At 40.0% G+C, this 24,623-nt stretch overlaps 1 protein-coding gene across 1 annotated transcript in view; it reads left to right on the top strand.

The window, feature by feature from the left end:
* mre11a (MRE11 homolog A, double strand break repair nuclease) overlaps window positions 1-24,623 on the top strand; it is a 144,281-nt gene that overhangs the window by 26,847 nt on the left and 92,811 nt on the right. The window contains exons 4-9 of the mRNA XM_028800506.2: window positions 5,120-5,280; window positions 5,848-5,935; window positions 6,119-6,260; window positions 21,086-21,200; window positions 21,455-21,640; window positions 22,484-22,655. Of these exons, the coding sequence (XP_028656339.1) occupies window positions 5,120-5,280; window positions 5,848-5,935; window positions 6,119-6,260; window positions 21,086-21,200; window positions 21,455-21,640; window positions 22,484-22,655 (864 nt within the window). The remainder of the gene's footprint in view (window positions 1-5,119; window positions 5,281-5,847; window positions 5,936-6,118; window positions 6,261-21,085; window positions 21,201-21,454; window positions 21,641-22,483; window positions 22,656-24,623) is intronic.

The raw sequence follows: 24,623 nt of genomic DNA on the forward strand, positions 1-24,623 counted from the left end.
ATACTGTTGAATACCGTGAAACTGGTATAATTTTGAAAAATACTGTGATATAGAATTTTGGTAGTACCGCCCAGCACTAGTCCCAGCGTGAGCGCCCTGGTCGTTGGAGAACCAGAGTCTTGGTCTGGCATGATGGCTGTACGTAGCCAGGGGACAGAAGGCTACCAGACCAGTTTTTAAGGCATCTGCACCTGCTGAAAGGAGTGACTCCTCTGCTGCTAGTTCTGAGAGGGATAAGCAGAGGAGCCGTCAGATGAAAGGCAAAGGCACCGGGATTTTAAAAGGGGACTGCTTCCAGCCATTGTTTTTAACCTCATTTTAAGTAGATTTTTTTAACCTCAACTTTTGTTCACCCTGTTTTTATGTATTATTTATTTATGAAACTTGGATGCACTGCACTTTACTTGGACTCTGTTTTGATTTTGGTTTTGACTGTTTTTAATAAAAGCACTTGCACCTTTTGCACCATCCCCTTGCTCAGTTTGATTTGACCCCATTTACCAGTTCATCCGGTTACATTACTGACGGTGTTGGGTTAGAGAGGCTCCCAAAAGGGAAGTGGAAGCATGAAGCAGGACGTGCACTGTCACAAGGGGTTATTATGTGTGGCTGTACCATAGACCTTTTCACTGTGTCCCTAATTTTTTTTTCTCTGTGGTTCAAATATGCTGCTGTACATTATGATGATGTTGTGAAGGTGCAAAAGAAAAAAAAGATGGCACAGAAGATGGTATGTGATGGATGGTAACTTTAAAATGTATCACGTCATTACGTTGGGGAATATATGACGTTCTGAGCGTGAAGTATAAACCCTCAGATGGTGACTTATTTTTTTGCATAGTAACCTACTCTCCTTGGGCCTTATGTATAAACGGTGCGTATGCAAAAAAATGTTGCATACTCCCGTTTCCACACTCACATCGTGATGTATAAAAACTAAACTTGGCGTAAAGCCATGCACATTTTCACGCTAACTCAATCCCTTGTGTACGCAAGTTCTCCGCTTGGTTTTGCAAACTGGCGGCACCCAGTGTCAAAGCAGTGCTACTGTTCCTGTGTGGTTTCCCTTTAGTTTTTAGATTCACATCCCTGATGAGGCTTTATCAATTGCACTGAAATTAACCACGTATCATTTATTAGTTTAAGGCATCTCATTGTAATAAACCCGTAACCATATAATGGTGCACTGAATGACCTCACTACTTTAGTGTTGTTAATCCCAGAGCACCACTGAGTATTTAACCCACCGTATCTGAATGTGGAATCACAGCTATACAGCAGCCGATTGGAATGTCGGTATACAGCAACTTGCACACGCTGTCTCAGCCATGTGTGCAGTCTGTTTGAACTGTTCCCATACGGAAAATGCTTCAGAGCATTTCCTGTAGGGACCTCGCGCTTCAGAAACCGTTTCATCCCAAGTGCTTGAAATGCACTCAATCAGTCCATCATTTGTTCCTGGTAGAACTGTTTGTACTTATAAGTACAATCACCTCACTGTAAGCTTGCACTACAGTTATAATATTGCACAACCTGAGTCACTTTATAAAGCGCGTATTTACAGTGCATCCGGAAAGTATTCACAGCGCATCACTTTTTCCACATTTTGTTATGTTACAGCCTTATCCAAAATGGATTAAATTAATTTTTTTCCTCAGAATTCTACACCACAACACCCCCATAATGATAACGTGAAAAAAGTTTACTTGAGATTTTTGCAAATTTATTAAAAAATAAAAAAATAGAGAAAGCACATGTACATAAGTATTCACAGCCTTTGCCATGAAGCTCGAAATTGAGCTCAGGTGCATCCTGTTTCCCCTGATCACCCTTGAGATGTTTCTGCAGCTTTAATTGGAGTCCACCTGTGGTAAATTCAGTTAATTGGACATGATTTGGAAAGGCACACACCTGTCTATATAAGGTCACACAGTTGACAGTTCATGTCAGAGCACAAACCAAGCACAAAGTCAAAGGAATTACCTGTAGACCTCTGAGACAGGATTGTCTCAAGGCACAAATCTGGGGAAGGTTACAGAAAAAAATTTCTGCTGCTTTGAAAAGTCCCAGTGAGCACAGTGGCCTCCATCATCCGTAAGTGGAAGAAGTTCGAAACCACCACGACTCTTCCTAGAGCTGGCCGACCATCTAAACTGAGCGATCTTGGGAGAAGGGCCTTAGTCAGGGAAGTGACCAAGAATCTGATGGTCACTCTGTCAGAGCCCCAGAGGTCCTCTGTGGAGAGCGGAGAACCTTCCAGAAGGACAACCATCTCTGCAGCAATCCACCAATCAGGCCTGTATGGTAGAGTGGCCAGACGGAAGCCACTCCTTAGTAAAAGGCGCATGGCAGCCCGCCTGGAGTTTGCCAAAAGGCACCTGAAGGACTCTCAGACCATGAGAAAGAAAATTCTTTGGTCTGATGAGACAAAGATTAAACTCTTTGGTGTGAATTCCAGACGTCACGTTTGGTGGAAACCTGGCACCATCCCTACAGTGAAGCATGGTGGAGGCAGCATCATACTGTGGGGATGTTTTTCAGTGGCAGGAACTGGGAGACTAGTCAGGATAAAGGGAAAGATGACTGCAGCAATGTACAGAGACATCCTGGATGAAAACCTGCTCCAGAGCGCTCTTAACCTCAGACTAGGGCGACAGTTCATCTTTCAGCAGGACAACGACCCTAAGCACACAGCCAAGATATCAAAGGAGTGGCTTCAGGACAACTCTGAATGTCCTTGAGTGGCCCAGCCAGAGCCCAGACTTGAATCCAATTGAACATCTCTGGAGAGATCTTAAAATGGCTGTGCACCGACGCTTCCCATCCAACCTGATGGAGCTTGAGAGGTGCTGTAAAGAGGAATGGGAGAAACTGGCCAAGGATAGGTGTGCCAAGCTTGTGGCATCATATTCAAAAAGACTTGAGGCTATAATTGCTGCCAAAGGTGCATCAACAAAGTATTGAGCAAAGGCTATGAATACTTATGTACATGTGATTTCTCAGTTTTTTTATTTTTAATAAATTTGCAAAAACCTCAAGTAAACTTTTTTCATGTTGTCATTATGGGGTGTTGTGTGTAGAATTCTGAGGAAAAAAATGAATTTAATCCATTTTGGAATAAGGCTGTAACATAACAAAATGTGAAAAAAAGTGATGCGCTATGAATACTTTCTAGATGCACTGTACATATGATGACGACTGGTATCTAAGTCGATTTAAATTTCCAAGCGCTATCTTCTTTGAGCTCTTGATATAATTTTTAAGATGAAATGAAGTAAAGCATGTTTATTACATTATACAGATAAGTTTTAAACTTCATTAAAATAATGTATATTGTTAATAATTAAACATGCGAGGACACGTGGCACAGCGCTAGCGACGACCTGGTGCCCCATTCAGGGATTGTTCCTGCATTTCTGCTTACTGGGATTGGCGTGACCCTGGATGGATGGATGGATAGATGGTTGGAATAATTAAACATGTACTACGAAGATATTTCAGTGTTTCATAAAAGTTTTAGAGAATCGGCGTTCTAAGCTTACAGATGGCTTGGCATCTATTACAGAGCTGATCGTATGCCGATTGGTTACTTGGAGAAAGAAATGTAAGAATAGGAATTGGAGGTTAGTACGTTTGAGAGAGACAATACTGCTGCAGTAAATTATTTTATCGAAGGTCGCATACAGCGCAGTAAGCATCTTGTGGGAGGCAGGAACAATCTCTAGATTGATAGAAAGCACTTTGAGCTACATTGTTTGTATGAAAATATGCTATATAAATGTTGTAGATGGGGTGCCAGCTCATTGCTAATACTGCGCTACCGTGTCCCCATGTTTAATTCATGTTTAACTACCTGTCATTATGAAAATGATATCAAGTATACATCATAATATTTAAATTGTTCAGAGAGCTGTAAAATCATGAATATATGTATTTTGTGTCCTGTTGGCGGAAGAGAAAGCCTGTTTAAGAAGCACGTAGTGATTCACACACACAGAGCGCATAAACGAACACACAGGAAGAAGCACTTAACGTGCTACTTTAGTTACGATGGGATCTGAGAAACTAGTAAATTAAACGATTTTAACATGAAGATTATGACGTTCTATTTTGATGACAAAATAAAGTACATGATTAAAGTGGGAATTTCGAGATTAAAGTTGACATTTGGACCTTTTTTTCAACTGTCCCCCTATTTTGTTTTTCTTTTCTCTGTACCCTAATACGCTTCCATATGACACTCAGATGGTGGGCTACAACTCGCCTTTTCACGGCGACTTTGATATCTCACCACTTCTTATTTATTTCAGACACTTGTCGACTTTCTGAACTTGAACTTTCAAGTTTCTCCGCCACTCTGTTACTCGATCAACTTCCTTTTGTTGTTTATATCACTGCTTAAACCAACAAATATATGTTTTTCCTTGCCTCCACTTGGTATTCGCTGAAATTCTTCTATTTCCCCTGTGCTTTTGCCATTGTCTTTTCACAGAACGCTGACCTTAAGGGCTATTTATATTGATTTGCATATTCAAAGAGGCTTAATTCTGGGAGGAGCTGGGAAGTGGCAGCAGCCACGTGCATGTGTGTTACTTTTCGCGCTGACCGGGATTTATGTAGCGGAAGAACGTGGAAGTTGGAGTACGCACAGATTTATGCATCTGGATTTTTTTGTGCGTACGCACATTTTCGCGTTTGTCCGTACACCATGCTTTAGTGTGAATTCTACTCACGGCGTTATGCATGAGGCCCCTTTGTATCTGAAGTTAAAAAAAAAAAAAAAAAAAAAAAATTTTCATCAAAGCTAGTTTTCTCCTCAATCTTAGATTAATCTATTTTTTGCATGTTTTTATTTTACCTCAAATTTATCTAACCAGTAAGTGAACCTAGAACAATTCCTACCTCTTGCAACTATGATAAATAATGTCACCAGTGCTAGTTAACCCCTACAGAATATTTACCCTCATAAAAGCAGATAGTTGTATTCAGACCAATACTCTTTAGCTGCAGATGAAAGCAATTATGCATTGTAAATAGGACACTTTATTCTCATTTACTTGTATGTCTCACACCCTTCCTTTATCCACAATTTGACTAATACTCAAGATTATTATTGCAGGTGGATTTCATTTTGTTAGGAGGTGATCTTTTTCATGACAACAAACCTTCTAGGAGAACACTGCACAGTTGCATAGAACTTCTCAGGAAGCATTGTATGGGTGACCGGCCTATCCAGTTTGAGATATTAAGTGACCAGTCTGTCAACTTTAGCCTGAGCAAGTAAGTTGGGTTTGTGAGTGTGCCATTGTTACATTGTGCTCCTTGTTTGTCTTTAGGTGTCTTGTCTGTTGAGCAGTCAGGATGTGAAATCCACTTAAAAATTCTATTCCAACTGTGCTGGATAAATTTATTATGAATAATTTTTTGATTAAATGGTAGTCATTATCAATGTGCAATTGCTTCTTTCTTTTCCTGTTCCACTACTATCACCTTAGGATACAGTTCACTGTTTTGACCTATGTGGGCACTGAACTGACCCTTTTGACACTCTCAGGTTAGACATTTCTGTGTCATTTTTTTTCCCTAGAATATCTTTAGTAGGCGTTGTTCCAAAATTACTTTTTACAGTATGATGCTGATCCTGGGGATAAAGAAACAAATGTTTTGGAACATCAACAGCCTTAATTAATGACCCCTTATATTTTCTGTCTTTTTGCAGAGTCTTCATGGTTTCATGTCACCATGTATGCATAGACTGGTGAACAACATTTATCATTGTAATTTACAGGAAATTGTTTCAGTTTGTGAACATACTGTTTTTTTAACAATATTGTCATTCTGTACCAGGTTTCCCTGGGTTAATTATCAGGATGAAAACATGAACATCTCAATTCCCGTTTTCAGTGTACATGGCAATCATGATGATCCCACCGGGGTAAGTTGTTATTGTTGTCAAAGTGTGAATTGTACATATTTGTAAAGGATCATTTTTTCATTCTTGCATATACTGTTGAGCATCTTATAATAAATAGAAAACTAAATATTGGAAAATCTTGCTGAAAACTGTCAAGCGATTACAAATGATATAACTTTTTTAATAGCGCTTTCTTTTTCTTAGGCAGATGCCTTATGTGCCCTGGACATTTTAAGCTGTGCAGGCCTGATTAACCACTTTGGCCGTGCTTCATCTGTTGAGAAGATAGACATCAGCCCCATCCTAATGCAAAAGGGAAGAACGCAGATTGCACTTTATGGCTTGGGTAAGGCTGTCTAGAATTTATGAAGAATTCTGAAATACTAATAACGAGTATTAGTAGCTATTCTAACATATAATGCAAAAACATGTTGGATTAAAGATGGTTTTAGTGTTTTTCTTATGCTCTTTTTAACACTAGAATCCCTGAAGCCTATGAAAAAACTCATAATCCAGGGCCACCTTAAATTCCTTCACACCTCGTCATCAGCTCCTTTGCTTTCCAAATGTGTTAAGCAGCACAGGCAGCAAGCAGCCTGCTATCCCATCTCCCCACCAACACAGCTCAAGTCACACAGAATATTCTCAGAGCTCAAGTCTGTTTATCTTGGTGTGAGGTGCTTGGAATTGTAGAAGGCAAATAATATATTGTCATTTGGAATACTTACATTTCATGTGTGTTCCATGTCTACAATGATTTATGTAAATGTAGGATGACAGGAAATGAGAGGCAGGAATTGTTGAACACATAACTAAAACAGAAACTATTTTCATGTTATAGTAATAATTGACAAAATATAGACATGGAAGTGTATAATGTGTGAAGCTTCAAGTCCAAATACCAAATAAACACTTTCAGAAAAGGTACAAGTACTGTAATAACAAAACAAGTGTGCCTTTATTCAAGAATATAACCGAAGAAAAAGAAATCGGGTTAGGGTATGATGCTGACACGACTGCTTGGGTGGTGAACTCAGATGATTATGATGAGGGTTCTACATCGGAGAAAGAGAACAGAAGCCCTTCCTGCAAGAAACGTCCAGTCACACGTAAGAACAACGCAGCTGCACCAGGCATTAAGGATAAAGATGGCACCATTTGGATGCAGGAAGATGTTGGGTGTCATCCTGCCAGTGAATCTGACTCACACAGGGAGTGTGAACATGACTGAGAGAAAAACTTATTTTATGAAAACTTAATAAAATAAAAAAAATAAAAAACGCTAACTTTTACTAGTATCATAAATTTACATCGGCTGTTACAGACTGAAATTAATCAAATGTATGTTTTTAATCTATAATAGTAACAATAAGAGCAGCTCACTACTCAAAACAGTAAATCTAGGAATAGCGTGGAATCTAACCCACAACCTCTTGATTATGAGTCAGCAGTTCTTACCTCTGCACCACCCAAATGGTCATGTCAGCATCATACCCTAACCCGATTTCTTTTTCTTCAGTTATATTCTTGAATAAAAGTGCGCGTGTTTTGTTATACAGTACTTGTACCTTTTGTGAAAGTGTTTATTTGATATTTGGACTTCAGTCTTCACACATTATACACTTCATGTCTATATTTCTCTCTATTATGTAAAAAAAAAGACTTTTTAGCCTGGTACAAGACGTGATCTTTTGAAGAGAGACACTTTTAAGTCCCGCGAGATGAGACTTTATGCCAAGAGATTTAACCACGCCCAGGGACGGAAATAAAAGACAAAGACAAAGTAGAATGTCATAAAGAGGTTGAAAAACGTTTGGGGCGAAGCACATGCAGAGCAGGTTAGAGATAATGAAAGTACAGTGGAACCTCGGGTCACGACCGTAATTGTTCCAAAGCTCTGGTCGTAACCCGATTTGGTCGTGACCCGAAGTAATTTCCCCATAGGATTGTATGTAAATACAATTAATCCGTTCCAGACCGTACGAACTGTATGTAAATATATTTTTTTAAAGATTTTTAAGTACAAAAATAGTTAATTATACCATAGAATGCACATGTAATGATTACATCTTGCCTGAAGAAGGGGCCTGAGTTGCCTCGAAAGCTTGCATATTGTCATCTTTTTAGTTAGCCAATAAAAGGTGTCATTTTGCTTGGCTTTTCTCTACAAGAAGCATAAGGAAATTAGGTAGAATGGTTGCTCAGCATCTGGCCATCATGTATCACTAAAGTATATACGTATACCACACAGTAAACTACAACTAAGAAATCCTTAATTTTGAGAGGCAGCAAGCAGAATAGATTAACATATATAAACATTATAAGACATGGAGCAATAACTGGTAGAAGAAAATGTTATGGTGTTAGGAGTTATAATTTGAAATATTAGTTTCACAAATACGCCATTACCAGTATTTCATAATTTGTGATAATACAACAATGTCTGTCTGCAGCTTTCTGTGATATACATTAACCACTCTGCTGTGGACTGGAGGTGAAGTTCTCTCAGTGGTGTACTTAATCTTGTCAAAATGAATGTAATGATGTATACTGAGTAGTGCTGGGCGGTATACCGGTTCATACCGAAAACCGTTTTTTATTATGATATGGATTTTTCTTATACCGCAACACCGGTTTAAATTGCCTAAACAACGTTTGGAACATGGTGCAGCGGGAAACTGTTCAAGTGGGGACCTTTTTCACTGCTACACCGCTAAACACAGATTTGTTGCGCGGGGGCTCTTTTTCACTGCTACACCACCAAATAGGTAGCGGTAGCGTAGGCATTGCGCGGTGAAAATGGACAGAGAACATTCCGAAACTGAAGCTGACGATAAAGTTGAACATGATGAACAGAAGAACTTTTGCCGAAAAAAAGGAGTCACGTCCGTCGCCTGGAGATACTGTAGTTTTAAAAGGTCAGATGTGTAAATACTGTTTCTATACTACTGGATAATACTGCAAGCCAAGTTGTATTTGTTTTATTTGTTTTCAATACAGTGTAATGTACCTGGGCACTGTGTAGTAGTGTGACGACATGTTGACTTTATTCTCGACATTTCCACTTTAATCTTGATGCTTATGATGAGAATAAAGTCGACATGTTGACTTTATTCTCGACATTTCTACTTTATTCTCGCCGTTTATGTCAAGATTAAAGTCGACATGTTGACTTTATTCTCGTAATTTGTCATTAAATTAGAACATCGTAAACTAAACTTCATCGTAAAATGAATATTTAATTTACTAGATTTTCTCAAACCCCGTCATAAGTTATATAGCACATTAAATGCTTTGTATTAAGTGTTCTCTGAGATTCTTAAACTGACTTCTTCTTGCACTAAGAGGAGGCGCCGGCAGTGATCGCCACACAGAATACATTCACTTCATGATCTTCCTGCTCTCTGAACATTTAGAATGCTAAGATAAATACTTAATATAATTTTCATGGTGAAATGCATTAAAGCATGCATTAATCATATGGGGGCACGGCGGCGTGCCTCCCTTGCATTTGCATGTTTTTCTGGTGGGTTTACTCGTCGTGCTTCAGTTTCCTTTCAAAGTCATGTAGGATGTGGGGTTTTGTTATGCTATATTGACCCTGCTAGTGTATGTTTTGCTTGTATTCATCCTGCGATGTGCTGGCGACTCGTTCAGAGATGGGCGCAACTCTGAATGGATGGCATAATTAAAACATGTATAACGAAGATATTTTTAAAGTTCTGAACACTCCGTGGGCTAAGTTTATAACTAGTTTTAATTTCACAAAGACGTTTATCGTGTGGTGATTGGTTATGTGGTGAAAGAAAAAGGAAGGATAGGAACTGGGGTTTTGGTACGTCGGATAGAGACAGCATGCATGCAATAAAGATAGCCCGCTCAGAACAACATGCATTGAATTCTGTGTTCGTGTCTCCAACCACCAGATCACAAACCCAACATTTACACAATATTTAAGTTAAACCTGTGCGATAGCCATTCATACATTCAGTTTTTTGGAGCCTCGTCACACCTGCCATAAAGTTCTCTACACTGAACATACACCTGGGGACCCTTTACTGCGAGGGAGCAGCACTACCGCCTCACTACCATGCATGTGTAATACCTGCTTTAATGCATTTCATCATGAAATGATATCAAGTATTTATCTTAGCATTCTAAATTTTCAGAAAGCAGGAGTATCATGAAGTGAATGGATTCTGTATGGTGATCGCTGTCTTCTCTTAGTGCGGAGGAAGTCAGTTTAAGAAGCATAGTGATTAACAACTGGGTCGGGGAACGCAACACAAAGCATTTAATGTGCTGCATTAATTTATGACGGGGTTTGACAAAATCTAGTAAATTAAACATTGATTTTAGGAAGAAGTTTAGTTTACAACATTCTACTTTAATTATGAAGTAAACTGTGAATAAAGTGGAAATGTCGACTTTAATCTCAACATAAACGGCGAGAATAAAGTGGAAATGTCGACTTTAATCGCAACATAAACGGCGAGAATAAAGTGGAAATGTCGACTTTAATCTCAACATAAACGGCGAGAATAAAGTGGAAATGTTGACTTTATTCTCGACATAAACGGCAAGAATAAAGTGGAAATGTTGACTTTATTCTCGACATATAGTTTGTTTTTTTCTTCCCTGTGTCCGTATTGTTTCTTTCTTCACCGTGACCCTAATACGATTCCGTAGGGCTATACCACAAATAGCATTATAAATGCAAGTTGCTGGTTTATTATTTATGCATATAGTTTAGCTTGAAGCAAGGTCCATATTAATGCAGTTTTCCTAAATGATGGTTCAGTTGGTAAAGATGTCATCACCAAATTGCACTTGTTTTATTTTATTTTAATTTGGTGAATACTGTGTAATGCACCTGGGCTTGAAGTCTTGAAGTAATAGTGCAACTATCAGTAATAATACTATTATTTATTTTATTGTTATTATTTATTAGTTTAAATATTATGCAGTTTTAATGATGATAAAGTTGTTTAAAAAAGTCACTTTAACGTGTCAGTGGACAGAGATTGTTAACATTAACAGAAAGTGTAGTTGGTTTACAAAAAATATTTATTATTTATTCCTTTACAATACAACTTTTGACAAGCACTTCTGGATATTTTACTATGTCTAAATGCCTCTTTGTATGGTTGAAAATATGTTGTCAAAATTATAGTATGTTTTTGCAAAATTTGTTCAATAAAAAGGTTCTATATTTTGACTGCATCTGTCATGCAATGTGATACCTTCTCCATTAGTGCCACCCCCTTGAAAACTATCACTTTATGGGGCAATGCAAAACCTGTATTAATACTTGTGTGCACATTAAAATGTTTTTTTTGTACAATGTACAATTCTCTTGACAGTGGAATAGGTTATTCTTAGCCAGTAATTGCAGTGGAAAATGTGGTTAACATCCACTCATGCATGGAGAAAAAATACCGTCGAATACCGTGAAACCGGGATAATTTAGAAAAATACCGTGATATAGAATTTTGGTCATACCGCCCACCCCTAATACTGAGAAATATAAACATATTTCATTCACCTGTTGTACTTTCAGTAAAAATGACTATAAATATTTATATTCCGTACAATATTGACCCTAAACCCACAACCAACACAATTAAGTCCTACTTGTAGCAGATGTGTGAAGATGGATTGCAAATGGTATGAGGCTGGCCACCTCAAAGTCTTGAACTAAGCAAAGTTAAGGCTGTGTGGAATTTTTTTGTCTGGGGAAAAGGAAAAAAAAAAAAAGCAGCCGAAGTCAAAGAAAGAGGTACAGTATTTAAAATTCAGTTTTGCATTTTAAGAGAGGTCACACAGAATACCAATATGTTTTTATCTGTAAAAAAAAAAAAAAAAAACTTTGTTACTTTTTATGCTATCAGTGTTTATTTTTGCTTATTTTAGATTTTTTTCACAAGCAAAGAAATCTTACTGCCATGAAAACTTTTGCACAGCAGTGAACAACAATGAAATGCTTTCATCTGTAGTTAAGAATTTCCATGCAGCCGCTTAAACCTGACTAACACTCAGAATGTCCTGATTCTTGGCTATCCAGTATCCACCGTGAGGCAACTCGGTAGAAGGCTGTTGTCTTTGAGTTCAAAAGGAGAAATGTATTAAGTAATAAAAAGTGTAGAAATTGTTTGTATAAACTTCTTATACATTTCCACAGTTGAATTTGAGTCTTATATCACAAATAACCCCATGTCATCATTTCAGATTACACTTAATAAAATCAGCAGTGCAAAGTGCAGTAAATTCTGTGATTGTCATAAGTTGTGCTATCATATTTTAACCTGAGGTAAAATTATGGTTATATTGGCCTAGCACAAGTTTTGCTTGGCATATACCATTAGATTTATTTAAATATTTTGGAATATCTCATTATAAGATTTTTATTTTTGAGGAAACAAATTTAAATTTATTCATTCATTTTCTTTGGTTTATCTGAAGCCAGATTGCGGGAGCAACAGTCTTAGAGTGACACCCATACATCCTTTTCCCAAGCTTGTGGTATAGCGGGTCCACAGCTCATGTGAAGGCCACTTTTTAAATAAATAATCGCCGCACTCGCGGCTTAGAAAGGGGGCATGGTAGTGTGGCGGAAGCGGTTCCCAGGGGAGTTTGTGATGCAGGCGGTCCTTGCTTAAGTGCACAGGTGAGGAGTCATCCAGCATCCGTGATTGTTCCCGGGAGCTGCTGATTTGCCACAGCTGTTCCACGTCCCCGTAATTAAATAGAAGTGTGAGGCGGCTAGCAGGGGTTGAAGAAAAAAAGAAAGAAACGGAGGTTGCAGGAAGCAGCGAAGAGAGAGAGCCAGTGTGAGTGATCGAGTGCTCGTAGACAGCTGGACAGTGAGCCCTAGTGGGGTGTTTGGCCAACACCTGGGGCAGTTTGTAGTGGTCGCTCCCGCTGAGCATTCTGAGGAGTGGGAGTGACCAGGAGAAAGGCAGCTCGCCGCAGAAGACAGCGGGAGTCGGGAGGCTTGGAAGGAGAAGCCCCAGTGTGAAGTGAAGCCTTACTTGCAAACTTGTACTGTGGGATCCCAACGTGTTCCCAGACCATCTGGGAGATATAGTCCTCCAGGTGAGCCCTGGAGAAAGCTTATTCTTTTTGTACCCTGTGGTATAGCGGGTCCACAGCTCATGTCAAAAGGGTCAGTTTTAAATAAATAATTGCCGCACTTGTGGCTTAGAGAGGGGGCGTGGTAAGTGTGGCGGATCGGTTCCCGGGATGTTTCGTGATGAGGGCGAATCTCACTTAAGTACACAGGTGAGGAGTCGTCCGTATCCATAATTGTTCCTGGGAGCTGCTGATTTGCCACAGCTGTTCCACATCCCTGTAATTAAATAGAAGCGCGAGGCGGCTAGCAGGGGGATGAAGTAAAAAGAGAGAAAGACAGAGGTTGCAGAGGAAGAAAAGCAGGAAGCAGTGTGGAGAAAGCCGGTGTGTGTTAGAGAGAGAAAGTGACTGAGAGCGCGAGCAAGCGCTCGTAGGCAGCTGGACAGAGAGCCCTAGCGGGCTGTTTGGCCAACACCTAGGGCAGTTGGTAGTGGTCGCTCCCGATGAGTATTCTGAGGAGCAGGAGTGTCCAGCAGAAGGGCGGCTTGCCGCAAAAGACAGCGGGAGTCGGGAGGCTTGGAAGGAGAAGCCCCAGTGTGAAGTGTCCTGGTCGCTGGGGAAGCCAAGTCTCGGTCTGGAGGGAGCGCAACTGAAGCCAGGGACTGGGAAGCCTCCAGACCAGTTGAATGGAAAAAAGGTCAGCTGCAGTTAGGGTGACTCCCCTTTTGAGAAGCCTGATGGGAGAAGCAGTGGAATCCACCAGGTAAAAGAAGCACCAGGCTTGGATTTTTTAAAGAGACTGCTTCCAGTCGTTGTTTTAACCTCGTTTTAAAGGATTTATTTATTGTTTTAACCTCCACTCAGCACTTGTTTTTATGGATTATTTTTTTAATGATATATGAAGCACTGCACTATTTATTTTGGACACTGTTTTGATTTGTTTTTAATAAAAGCACTTGCCTTTTTTTTTTTTTTTTTTTTCCCACCATCCCCTTGCTCCATTTGTTATGCCTCACTGCCAAGCTCATCGGTGACATTACCGACAGTGTCGGGTTCAAGGGCTCCCAGAGGCAAGATGGTGGTGCAGAACCCGCATCGTCGCTTACCCACAATCTCATTCTTTTGGTTATTACCCAAAGCTCATTAACATAGGTGAGGGTTGGGACATGAATTGACTGGTAAATCAAGAGCTTTGCCTTCTGACTCAGCCCCTTGTTCACCAAAACAGATCGGTATTTTGTGACCGCATAACTGTGCTTGTCATCCCGATCCATCTGTTGATCGCATGGCCTCAGATTTGGAGATGCTGATCCTTATATCTGCCGCTTCATACTCTGTTTCAAACCATCCCAGTGAGTGCTGTGGTTCACAGCTCGATAAAACCGAGAGGACCATGTCATCTGTAAAAGGCAGTGACACAATTCTAAGACCACTGAACCAGACCCCCTCCCCCCCGGTCCACCATTCCATGGCCTGGACAGAATACACATTTCTCCTTCTGGATCTGAGGTTCCACAACTGGGCAAAATCTTATTTTATAGTATCCTGGTGTTAGCTTTTCCTGGGAAAATGAGGAATGATGGAGACCACCACCCTGGTCTGCAGGCTCAGTGGCACATCTCCCGATGACCATGCAACATTGAAAATGGATGTCAGCCATGATGGCATGACAATGTCCAGAGACTTAAGCAATTCTGTGCTGATCTCATCCACCCCACTGCAGAGTTGCTCAACTACCCCAGTGATCCTCCCTCAAGGAAATGGGAATTGACCCCCCCCCATCAGCTTCTGGTTCTGCCTCTGCTACAGAGGGCATGCTCATTGGGTTCAGGAGCTCCTCAAAGTGTTCCTTCCACCTCCAGACAACATTCTCAGTCTGGGTCAGAACTTTTCCACCCTTGCTGAGAACAGCCTGGTGAATCCTTGCCTTCCCTTTCTGAGACACCAGATGGTTTGCCAGAACCTCTTTGAGCCCAATCGATAATTGCTTTCCATGGTCTCTCCGAACTCTTCCGACACCTGGGTTTTTGCTTCCATGACCGCCAAAGCCCTTTTGGCCTGTTGGAACCTGCTGCTCCGGGAGTCTCCCATTCTAACCATACATGGATGGCCTCCTTTTTCATCCTGATGGCATCCCTCACCTCTAATGTCCACCATTGGATCCTTGGGTTGCCACCTTAAGAGACACCTATGGCCTTTATTTTGCAGCCCTTTTCAGCCACTTCCACAATGGAGTCTTTGAACAAACCCCGTTTGGACTCTGTCCCCAGCCATCCCCTGGGATACTTGTAAAGCTCTTTCGGAGGATGGATTTGAAAGTCTTCTTGTCAGAGGCCTTCCCTAGATGTTCCCATTCCACCCTCAACGCTTGCTTGGGTTTCCAGGTCTGTCAAGGTGATTCCCCAAGTGTCTGAGCCACCTCACGACCAGGTGGTTATCAGTTGACAGCTCTCTCCAACTGAGGGTACAGAACTCTGATAGATTTCTGGTGCCAAATACATTTATGAGCACCCTTATGCTTGAACATGGTGTTCGTTATGGACAAAACATAGCTAGCTCAGAAGTCCAATAACAAAACACTGCTCAGGTTTAGATCAGGAAGGCCGTTCGTCTCAGTCATGCCTCTCCAGGTGTCTCAGTCATTACCCACGTGGGCATTGAAGTCTCTCATCAGAACTATGGAGTCCCCAGCTGTGATTCATGTCAAGATCACTTCCAGTGACTCCAAGAAGACCTGGTACACTGAACTGACATTTGGTGAATAGGCACATATGGCAATGAGAGTCCTCCCCTCTCCAACCTTAAGTCATTTTGTTCTCTGGGACAAATTCATGGACTAGACAGGGACTCAATAAGATGTCCACTCCCTCTGGGCAACTTCAAAGTAAAGGAGAGTCCTTTAAGTTTAAGATAGATAGATAGATAGATAGATAGATAGATAGATAGATAGATAGATAGATAGATAGATAGATAGATAGATAGATAGATAGATAGATAGATAGATACTTTATTAATCCCAAGGGGAAATTCACATACTCCAGCAGCAGCATACTGATACAAAAAAACAATATTAAATTAAAAAGTAATAAAAATGTAGGTAAAAACAGACAATAACTTTGAATAATGTTAATGTTTACCCCCCAGGTGGAATTGAAGAGTCGCATAGTTTGGGGGAGGAACGATCTTCTCAGTCTGTCAGTGGAGCAGGACAGTGACAGCGGTCTGTCGCTGAAGCTGCTCCTCTGTCTGGAGATGACACTGTTTAGTGGATGCAGTGGATTCTCCATAATTGATAGGAGCCTTCTGAGCGCCCGTCGCTCTGCCACGGATGTCAAACTGTCCAGCTCCATGCCTACAATAGAGCCTGCCTTCCTCACCAGTTTGTCCAGGCGTGAGGCATCCTTCTTCTTTATGCTGCCTCCCCAGCATACCACTGCGTAGAAGAGGGCACTCACCACAACCGTCTGATAGAACATCTGCAGCATCTTATTGCAGATGTTGAAGGACGCCAGTCTTCTAAGAAAGTATAGCTGGTTCTGTCCTCTCTTGCACAGAGAATCAGTATTGGCAGTCCAGTCCAATTTATCATCCAGCTGCACTCCCATGTATTTATAGGTCTGTACCCTCTGCACACAGTCACCTCTGATGATCACGGGGTCCAGGAGGGGCCTGGGCCTCCTAAAATCCACCACCAGCTCCTTGGTTTTGTTGGTGTTCAGGTGTAGGTGGTTTGAGTCGCACCATTTAACAAAGTCCTTAATGAGGTTCCTATACTCCTCCTCCTGCCCACTCCTGATGCAGCCCACAATAGCAGTGTCGTCAGCGAACTTTTGCACGTGGCAGGACTCCGAGTTGTATTGGAAGTCCGATGTATATAGGCTGAACAGGACCGGAGAAAGTGCAGTCCCCTGCGGCGCTCCTGTATTGCTGACCACAATGTCAGACCTGCAGTTCCAGAGACGCACATACTGAGGTCTATTTGTAAGATAGTCCACGATCCATGCCACTAGGTATGAATCTACTCCCATCTCTGTCAGCTTGTCCCTTAAGAGCAGAGGTTGGATGGTGTTGAAGGCGCTAGAGAAGTCTAGAAACATAATTCTTACAGCACCACTGCCTCTGTCCAAGTGGGAGAGGGATTGGTGTAGCATATAGATGATGGCATCCTCCGCTCCCACCTTCTCCTGGTATGCGAACTGCAGAGGGTCGAGGGCATGGCGTACCTGTGGCCTCAGGTGGTGAAGCAGCAGCCGCTCCATGGTCTTCATCACACGTGACGTCAGAGCAACAGGCCGGAAGTCGTTCGCTCACTAGGACGTGATACCTTTGGGACTGGGGTGATACAAGCTTTGCCTTCTGATTCTGCCCCTTGTTCACCAATACAGATTGATATAGTGTGTTTAAGTGTAAGTGATGAATTTAAAAATATATGCTGTTCTGTTATCTGTTATTACTTTCAACTTTTGCTTGCATTCAAAGTGTTAACTTTTTTCTGGGTCAGTATCTATACTAATAAAAGGCAAAGCCCTCACTCACTCACTCACTGACTGACTCACTCATCACTAATTGTCCAACTTCCCGTGTAGGTGGAAGGCTGAAATTTGGCAGGCTCACTCCTTACAGCTTACTTACAAAAGTTAGGCAGGGTTCATTTCGAAATTCTATGCGTAATGGTCATAACTGGAATCTCTTTTTTGTCCATATACTGTAATAGACTGCAGCTCGATGGCCGTGGGAGGCGGAGTTGCGTATCGTGTCATCACATCTCCCACGTAATCACGTGAACTGACTGTGAATGCAGTACGTACAAAACAAGGAAGAGCCCCAAAGAGCGCTGAAGAAAACATTCATTACACAATTGAGAAGGCAGCGAAACAATAAGAAGCGAGCAAGTGACGCATACAAGCATATTCATAAGTGCAGCTACTGCGGAAACAAAGCACGGTGTAAACCGTAAGTTTAAATTAAGTTTATAGAAACGCTCCCGCTGCCGTTTGCAATACCATATTCGCGACATACAAGTTTAATGAGAAGACACGAGGTATAAACGACACTTTGGATCACTTTGTAACAGAGTTAAAATTGCTGTAGCGAGAAACTTTTAAGTGCCGTGTCTTAGTTAACATTAAATAAAGCCGTGGACATCGCAACATCACACAAGAGAGCGGCTCACGTGAAGTGACTGAACGCAGCACGAGTGATCACTCATTACACAATTGAGAAGGCAGCGAAACAATAAGAAGCGAGCAAGTGACGCATACAAGCATATTCATAAGTGCAGCTGCTGCAGAAACAAAGCACGGTGTAAACCGTAAGTTTAAATTAAGTTTGGCAAGATTGCTTTTCTCCTGTACAACTAAACGTTGCATTCTCAACAGTAAGCTTGCACGGCTTGGTCATATTACAACCGTAGTGCTGAACTGACAACATGGTATACAAAGAGAACTATAACAATCGTAATAAACGAACAATAAAACGGCGGAGAACCCGTGGATTAAATATAAAGGCTGCTTCCTTGGCGAAGCAAGGAAAAAGGATGGCCTTATATGGCGTTCGTTTATAAAACAGCGGAGAAGCTGTGTAAAGACTGCTTCACAAAAAAACAGCAGAGCGCCTTATATGAGCAGGTAGTCAGCTAAAGAAGGGAATCAATAAATAACTATAATCGTAATAAATGAACAAAAAATAGCGGAGAATCCGCTGATTACATAAAGGAAATGGGTACCTGAACAGAAAAGTGAGTCTCAAATACCTACACAATAACTATAACAATCGTAATAAACGAACAATAAAACAATACAGAACCGTCTAAACATGGAGAAAGGACGCCCTTATATGGCGTTCGTTTATAAAACAGCGGACAGGCTGTGTAAAAGCAGCTTCACAAAAAAACAGATCCTTAACAAATTGTTATTGGTATATTTTCCCTCAATTTAAAAAGGTTTTCTTTTCTTCTTAATTAAAATTTAAAAGCAGTACTTCACCGCTGCGAAGCGCGGGAATTTGGCTATATATATATATATATATATATATATATATGGTTGAAATAGTTTACTGGCAAATAAATGCAAAGAGTACGCAACACATGTTTCGCCCTCATTCTGGGCTCATCAGGCGTACACACTCCACTGCACTCCCTCTCGGGAATTGAACCTCGGACGTCAGCGCCAGAGGCGATGCCCCTAACGTTGCGCCACGGCGTGTGGTTCGTTTATTTGACAGCATGTAGATCGGGGTAATTACATTCACGGCATTCGTAGTCTGTGTCACAATCTGATTGTATGGGTGGTTATCTACCAGGTAACGCTTGTGGTTGGCCAGCAATCTGCTAACATCCGCCACGGTGCCCTCAGTTTGTGAGGAGCAGATCATAGAATGGTTGAAATAGTTTACTGTCAAATAAATGCAAAGAGTACGACACGTGTTTCGCCCTCATTCTGGGCTCATCAGGTGTACACACTCCACTGCACTCCCTCTCGGGATATATATATATATATGTGAATGTATGTATATATGTGTGTCTATTTTTATATATATATATCTATATATATCTATATATATATCTTCTATATCTATATCTCTATATCTATATCTATTTATATATCTATCTGTATGTATCTGTATATATATGTTTACATAACCTCTTTAACACACTCCTTCTCCGCTGCGAAGCGCGGTATTTTGCTAGTTAAATAATAAATGTAACAATGTAAAACAGCTTTATCCTTTACTGGAAATGTGTGAAATATGGTAAAGTTAGCTCAGATTCCTCAAAGGTGCAAAGACCTGTGATTGAGTCTTGGCCCAGGAATGGCCTCTATTGAGCATTCAAAATTTTGTGGTTTTCTCCTCGGTACATTGGTGTTATTCTACATCCATAATACTTGAAATGAGCAAATCTTAGTTGCCACCATATAGTAGCATGAGTACATGTATGAATGTGCCCTTCAGTGTTCTGGACTCCTACTTACTCTTGGTTCCTGATATTGTAAGTAGTCAGTGATGCAATAGTAGGTTCTGGCCTCTGCCTCTCTGAATTGGATGCAACAGGTTTGAAAGTGGATGAATGGAAGTACAGTATGTGTGAATGATCTGTGTATTTACTGTACCTTTAAAAAATATTTACATTTTATTATCTTCTATTTTAACAATTACAATTATTATTATAACAACAATTCTGTGTATAGCTTTAGTACTAGCAGGATATAGTGTAGTAGTGAATAAAACTTAAGGATTTTTATTATTATAAAACTAGTCATTTAGCCCGTTACAATAACGGGCGCTAGAACAGTAGTGCATAACATTAGTAGGAACAGTCTATATTAAATGGCAAGGGACTTTGACCTCATTCTTTTTGTTGGTCGTATTTTTCTTTCTTTCAGCCTTTCTTTTGTTGGTATTTACTTGCTGAGCTGACCGTTCTTCGGCGACCTCAATTGAGCGCGGCGAATAAAGGCGTTCATAGATAATTTAGTTCAAATGGCTCTGGAATATGTGCAACAAAGGTGCAGATCTTTATTTACGTGTGCCTTTATTCGCTGCGCCCAATTGAGGTCGCCCTTTTGAGGCTCGCCTTTTTGTGCGTGCCCCTATTGAAGGATGCCTGTGCGCAGCCTTATTGAAGGATACAGTCTTGTACATCCACAATATACCTTTAATTTTCTCTGGCGGTAATACAGGCGTGCACATCGGTAATATGCCTTTAATCTCCTCTGACAGTAATACTGGCTTGTATGTGGCTGTAATATGCGTCACTGTATTGTGTACCTTTAATTTCCTCTTGCAGTAATACTGGTTTGTATTTCCGTAAAACGCCTCTAACTTTCTCTGACAGTAATATCGCGCATAGCACCGTGCCCCGCGCATGTGCACTTCACCAGAAGACACCCACACACGGACACCTGGACGCACATAGGGATTTTATATATATAGATAAAATCTAATTTCTGTATTTCTTGTCTGTGTCCATCACTATAACTTTCCCCTCATGTATGCTTAGAAGAATTATCACATTACTTATATTTTGTGCAGTGTGCAATAGATTTATATGTGCACCACTGTTTCTGGATCTAAGAGTTATATTCCACTTGCTCTCTTTAGGCTCAATTCCAGACGAACGCTTATACCGAATGTTTGTAAACAAGCAAGTGACCATGCTCCGGCCCAAAGAGGATGAGGACAAGTGGTTTAATCTTTTTGTTATTCACCAGAACAGGTAATAGTCACTAGGAATCCCCATTAATTTTAAAAAGAGCAAAGGTTAATGGGTAGGAGAGTATGATTAGATGAATGTAAACAACTGAGAATAATATGATCAGGTTTATAAAATGGCCCTGAATGTAACATGAATTTTTTGGAGTCTGTTGCACTGTAGAACCTTGATATGAGATATTTGAAATTGGGCTGCCATTTGCCTAATGGTCAGTGGTCATTTGTTAGTTAGTTGACATATGTTTCTGTTCTCTACAGGAGTAAACACGGAGCAACCAACTATATCCCAGAACAATTCCTTGATGACTTCTTGGACTTGGTGTTTTGGGGTCATGAACATGAATGCAAGATTGCTCCGGAGCGTAACGAACAACAGTTATTTTATGTTACTCAACCAGGCAGCTCAATAGTGACTTCTTTGTCACCTGGAGAAGCTGTACGCAAGTGTGTAGACAGTTATGCTCTCATTTTGGGAATAAATTCTTTTTTTTAACCAGAAAGGCCTTACTAAGATCATCTTGGCCGTAATTTTTGGTAGACCTGGTAGATTGCCCCTATGGTGTCCAGATTTTACATTTTTTTTCTTTAGGTTAGTGTGGTCTTAATTGTGGGTAGGGATATTGACTTTTCCCATCATGTCCAGATTTTACATAGTCTAGGCCAGGGATTTCCAACTAAGGGTAAATTTCTCCTACTCAGTGGGTAAATTTGCTTAAAAAAGCTGATATCGTGAAGCTCTCAGTTAGTTCCTAAATTCGACATCAGACTTACTCTTTCAGCAACTGCACCAATAATATCCAGAAATGTAGGAGAAAAGCAAGAATTAGTGTCTCACTGATTGATGTGTTCTCATCAACTCAGTATGTTTTGCCCTGGTATACTGGTATCTGCTCGTTGCTGCTTATTTTTTAATAAGTGAAATAGCATTATTATGTGTTATTTTGCTATTCTTATTTGAACTTAAAAGATAAAAATGTTAAAAACAGTATCTTAACATTTTTCCTTTTGTCAAATCACTTTATTATGGTAGTATAATATGGATGTATAAATTCAAATTACTGAATTAAACAATGTAGTTTATTTTCAAAAAAGTTGCCACAGGGGTACTTAAATGAGGCGAAAAAAAGTTGTGAATCCCTGGTCTAGGCCTTTTGGAAGTCAAAAGTTGCTTGAATGGTCTGTGTTTGTTTTTTTTTTTTGTTATTTTTGACATCTGCTCCTAATCTGATACTTAGTGGCAGCCAAAGGAAATATCTGTCTCACAAGTCCTCCCTAATGCTCTTACAGGCATGTGGGATTGCTGAGAATAAAAGGCAAGAAGATGAACTTGCAGAAAATTGAGCTTCAGACTGTGCGGAAGTTCTTCATTGAGGATCTTGTTCTAGCTGACTATGAGGACCTCTTTCATCCGGATAATCCTAAAGTTCTACAGAAGATTGAGGCCTTCTGTTTTGAAAAGGTATCTTTACATAACACTGTTGTTGACCTGTCCCTGCTTTTGCAGCTCGGCTTTCCAGATATTAGATTATACTGCACATGATTTGTGTTGTTTTTTGTGTGTTCAGTGTTTTTGCAGGTGAAGAGGCGTGAAACTTTGTTCCTGGCAGAATATTTGATCAGTGTTCCCCCAGATTGCAAGCTTAGCTGTGCAAATGTTTAATATTCTCAAATGTTGTCTTGCATCCATTTCTAGTTAGAGTTGTGTATTGTCTGAGATTAGTGAATTACTACCCACAAACTGTCATTGTTTTGGATTTATTTTATTAATTTGTTGGTCCATGCACTTTGTTGTTACTACTGATTTCTCCCCTATATATTTTAAGATGCTTTAAGTCAGGCTTATTTCAGCAGAGTACATTTTGTGAGGTCTGTCTGCAAATGGCTATAGTGTACTGTATGTAATAGAAGGGTCTGGCCCATTAGAATTGTGCATCTGGACCAAGAAAGTATGGAATATCACTTGGATGGATCTTTGTGTTGTTATATGTTTTTAGAAATCAAGATTAAAGTTCAGTACTCTTATCATTTAAATTTAACAAGACATGATGGAGTCCTTTGGAAATTGAGCATATTTTGTGTTGATTGTTACAGTGATAAAATTAGTTGGCTTCTAAATGTAAACCTTCATTACACAATCAATAAATGGGCTCTGATTATTTCTAACTATTTGGAACTCTAAAAAATGACCATTTTGTTTATGGTGCTCCTGCGTTGGCCACATGTGTCTTTAGCTTTGTTTCCATCAATTTTGGCAGATCATTTTTAAGTGAACATTTCAAAATTCAGTTAAAATGAATGTTTGTTTTGCTAATTATAACATATCTGAAATTGTTATGCTTGAGATTTGAAAATTTATAATGCAATTTTTATTTTTATACTTGGGTGAAGATTGAATCTTGTTTTCCTCAATGTTTTTCCTCTTTTACTCATTTACAAATAAATGGTTGTGTCTGTTATGTTAATATTATTTGTTTGAATGACTAGTATGTCATTCTAATGTTCTGGTTTTTTTTAATAAAATACAAAACATACACATACACAAAACAAGAATCTAAAATTAACTTCAATATACTGTAACAAACTCAAAGTGGAGAACTGGGAGAGTGAATAAAAGCAGTATTTACTGAGAGAAAAAATAGAATGCAATGTTATCATTATTATCCTATTAGAATTCAACACTTGCAAACTTCCATCATTAATATTTATTTACATTTATTGTTTTAGACATTTCATTTTGGTGAATATAAGTGAATCACATATTCAGTGCTATAAATCAGATCACATAATTCTTCCCTTACTTACAGTGCATCCGGAAAGTATTCACAGCGCATCATTTTTTCCACATTTTGTTATGTTACAGCCTTATTCCAAAATGGATTAAATTCATTTTTTCCCTCCGAATTCTACACACAACACCCCATAATGACAACGTGAAAAAGTTTACTTGAGATTTTTGCAAATTTATTAAAAATAAAAAAATTGAGAAATCACATGTACATAAGTATTCACAGCCTTTGCCATGAAGCTCAGAATTGAGTTCAGGTGCATCCTGTTTCCCCTGATCATCCTTGAGATGTTTCTGCAGCTTAATTGGAGTCCACCTGTGGTAAATTCAGCTGATTGGACATGATTTGGAAAGGCACACACCTGTCTATATAAGGTCCCACAGTTGACAGTTCATGTCAGAGCACAAACCAAGCATGAAGTCAAAGGAATTGTCTGTAGACCTCAGAGACAGGATTGTCTCGAGGCACAAATCTGGGGAAGGTTACAGAAAAATTTCTGCTGCTTTGAAGGTCCCAATGAGCACAGTGGCCTCCATCACTCGTAAGTGGAAGAAGTTCGAAACCACCAGGACTCTTCCTAGAGCTGGCCGGCCATCTAAACTGAGCGATCGGGGGAGAAGGGCCTTAGTCAGGGAGGTGAC

Source organism: Erpetoichthys calabaricus, chromosome 4 (genome assembly GCF_900747795.2).
Source record: "Erpetoichthys calabaricus chromosome 4, fErpCal1.3, whole genome shotgun sequence".
In the NCBI taxonomy this organism is placed as follows: domain Eukaryota; kingdom Metazoa; phylum Chordata; class Cladistia; order Polypteriformes; family Polypteridae; genus Erpetoichthys; species Erpetoichthys calabaricus.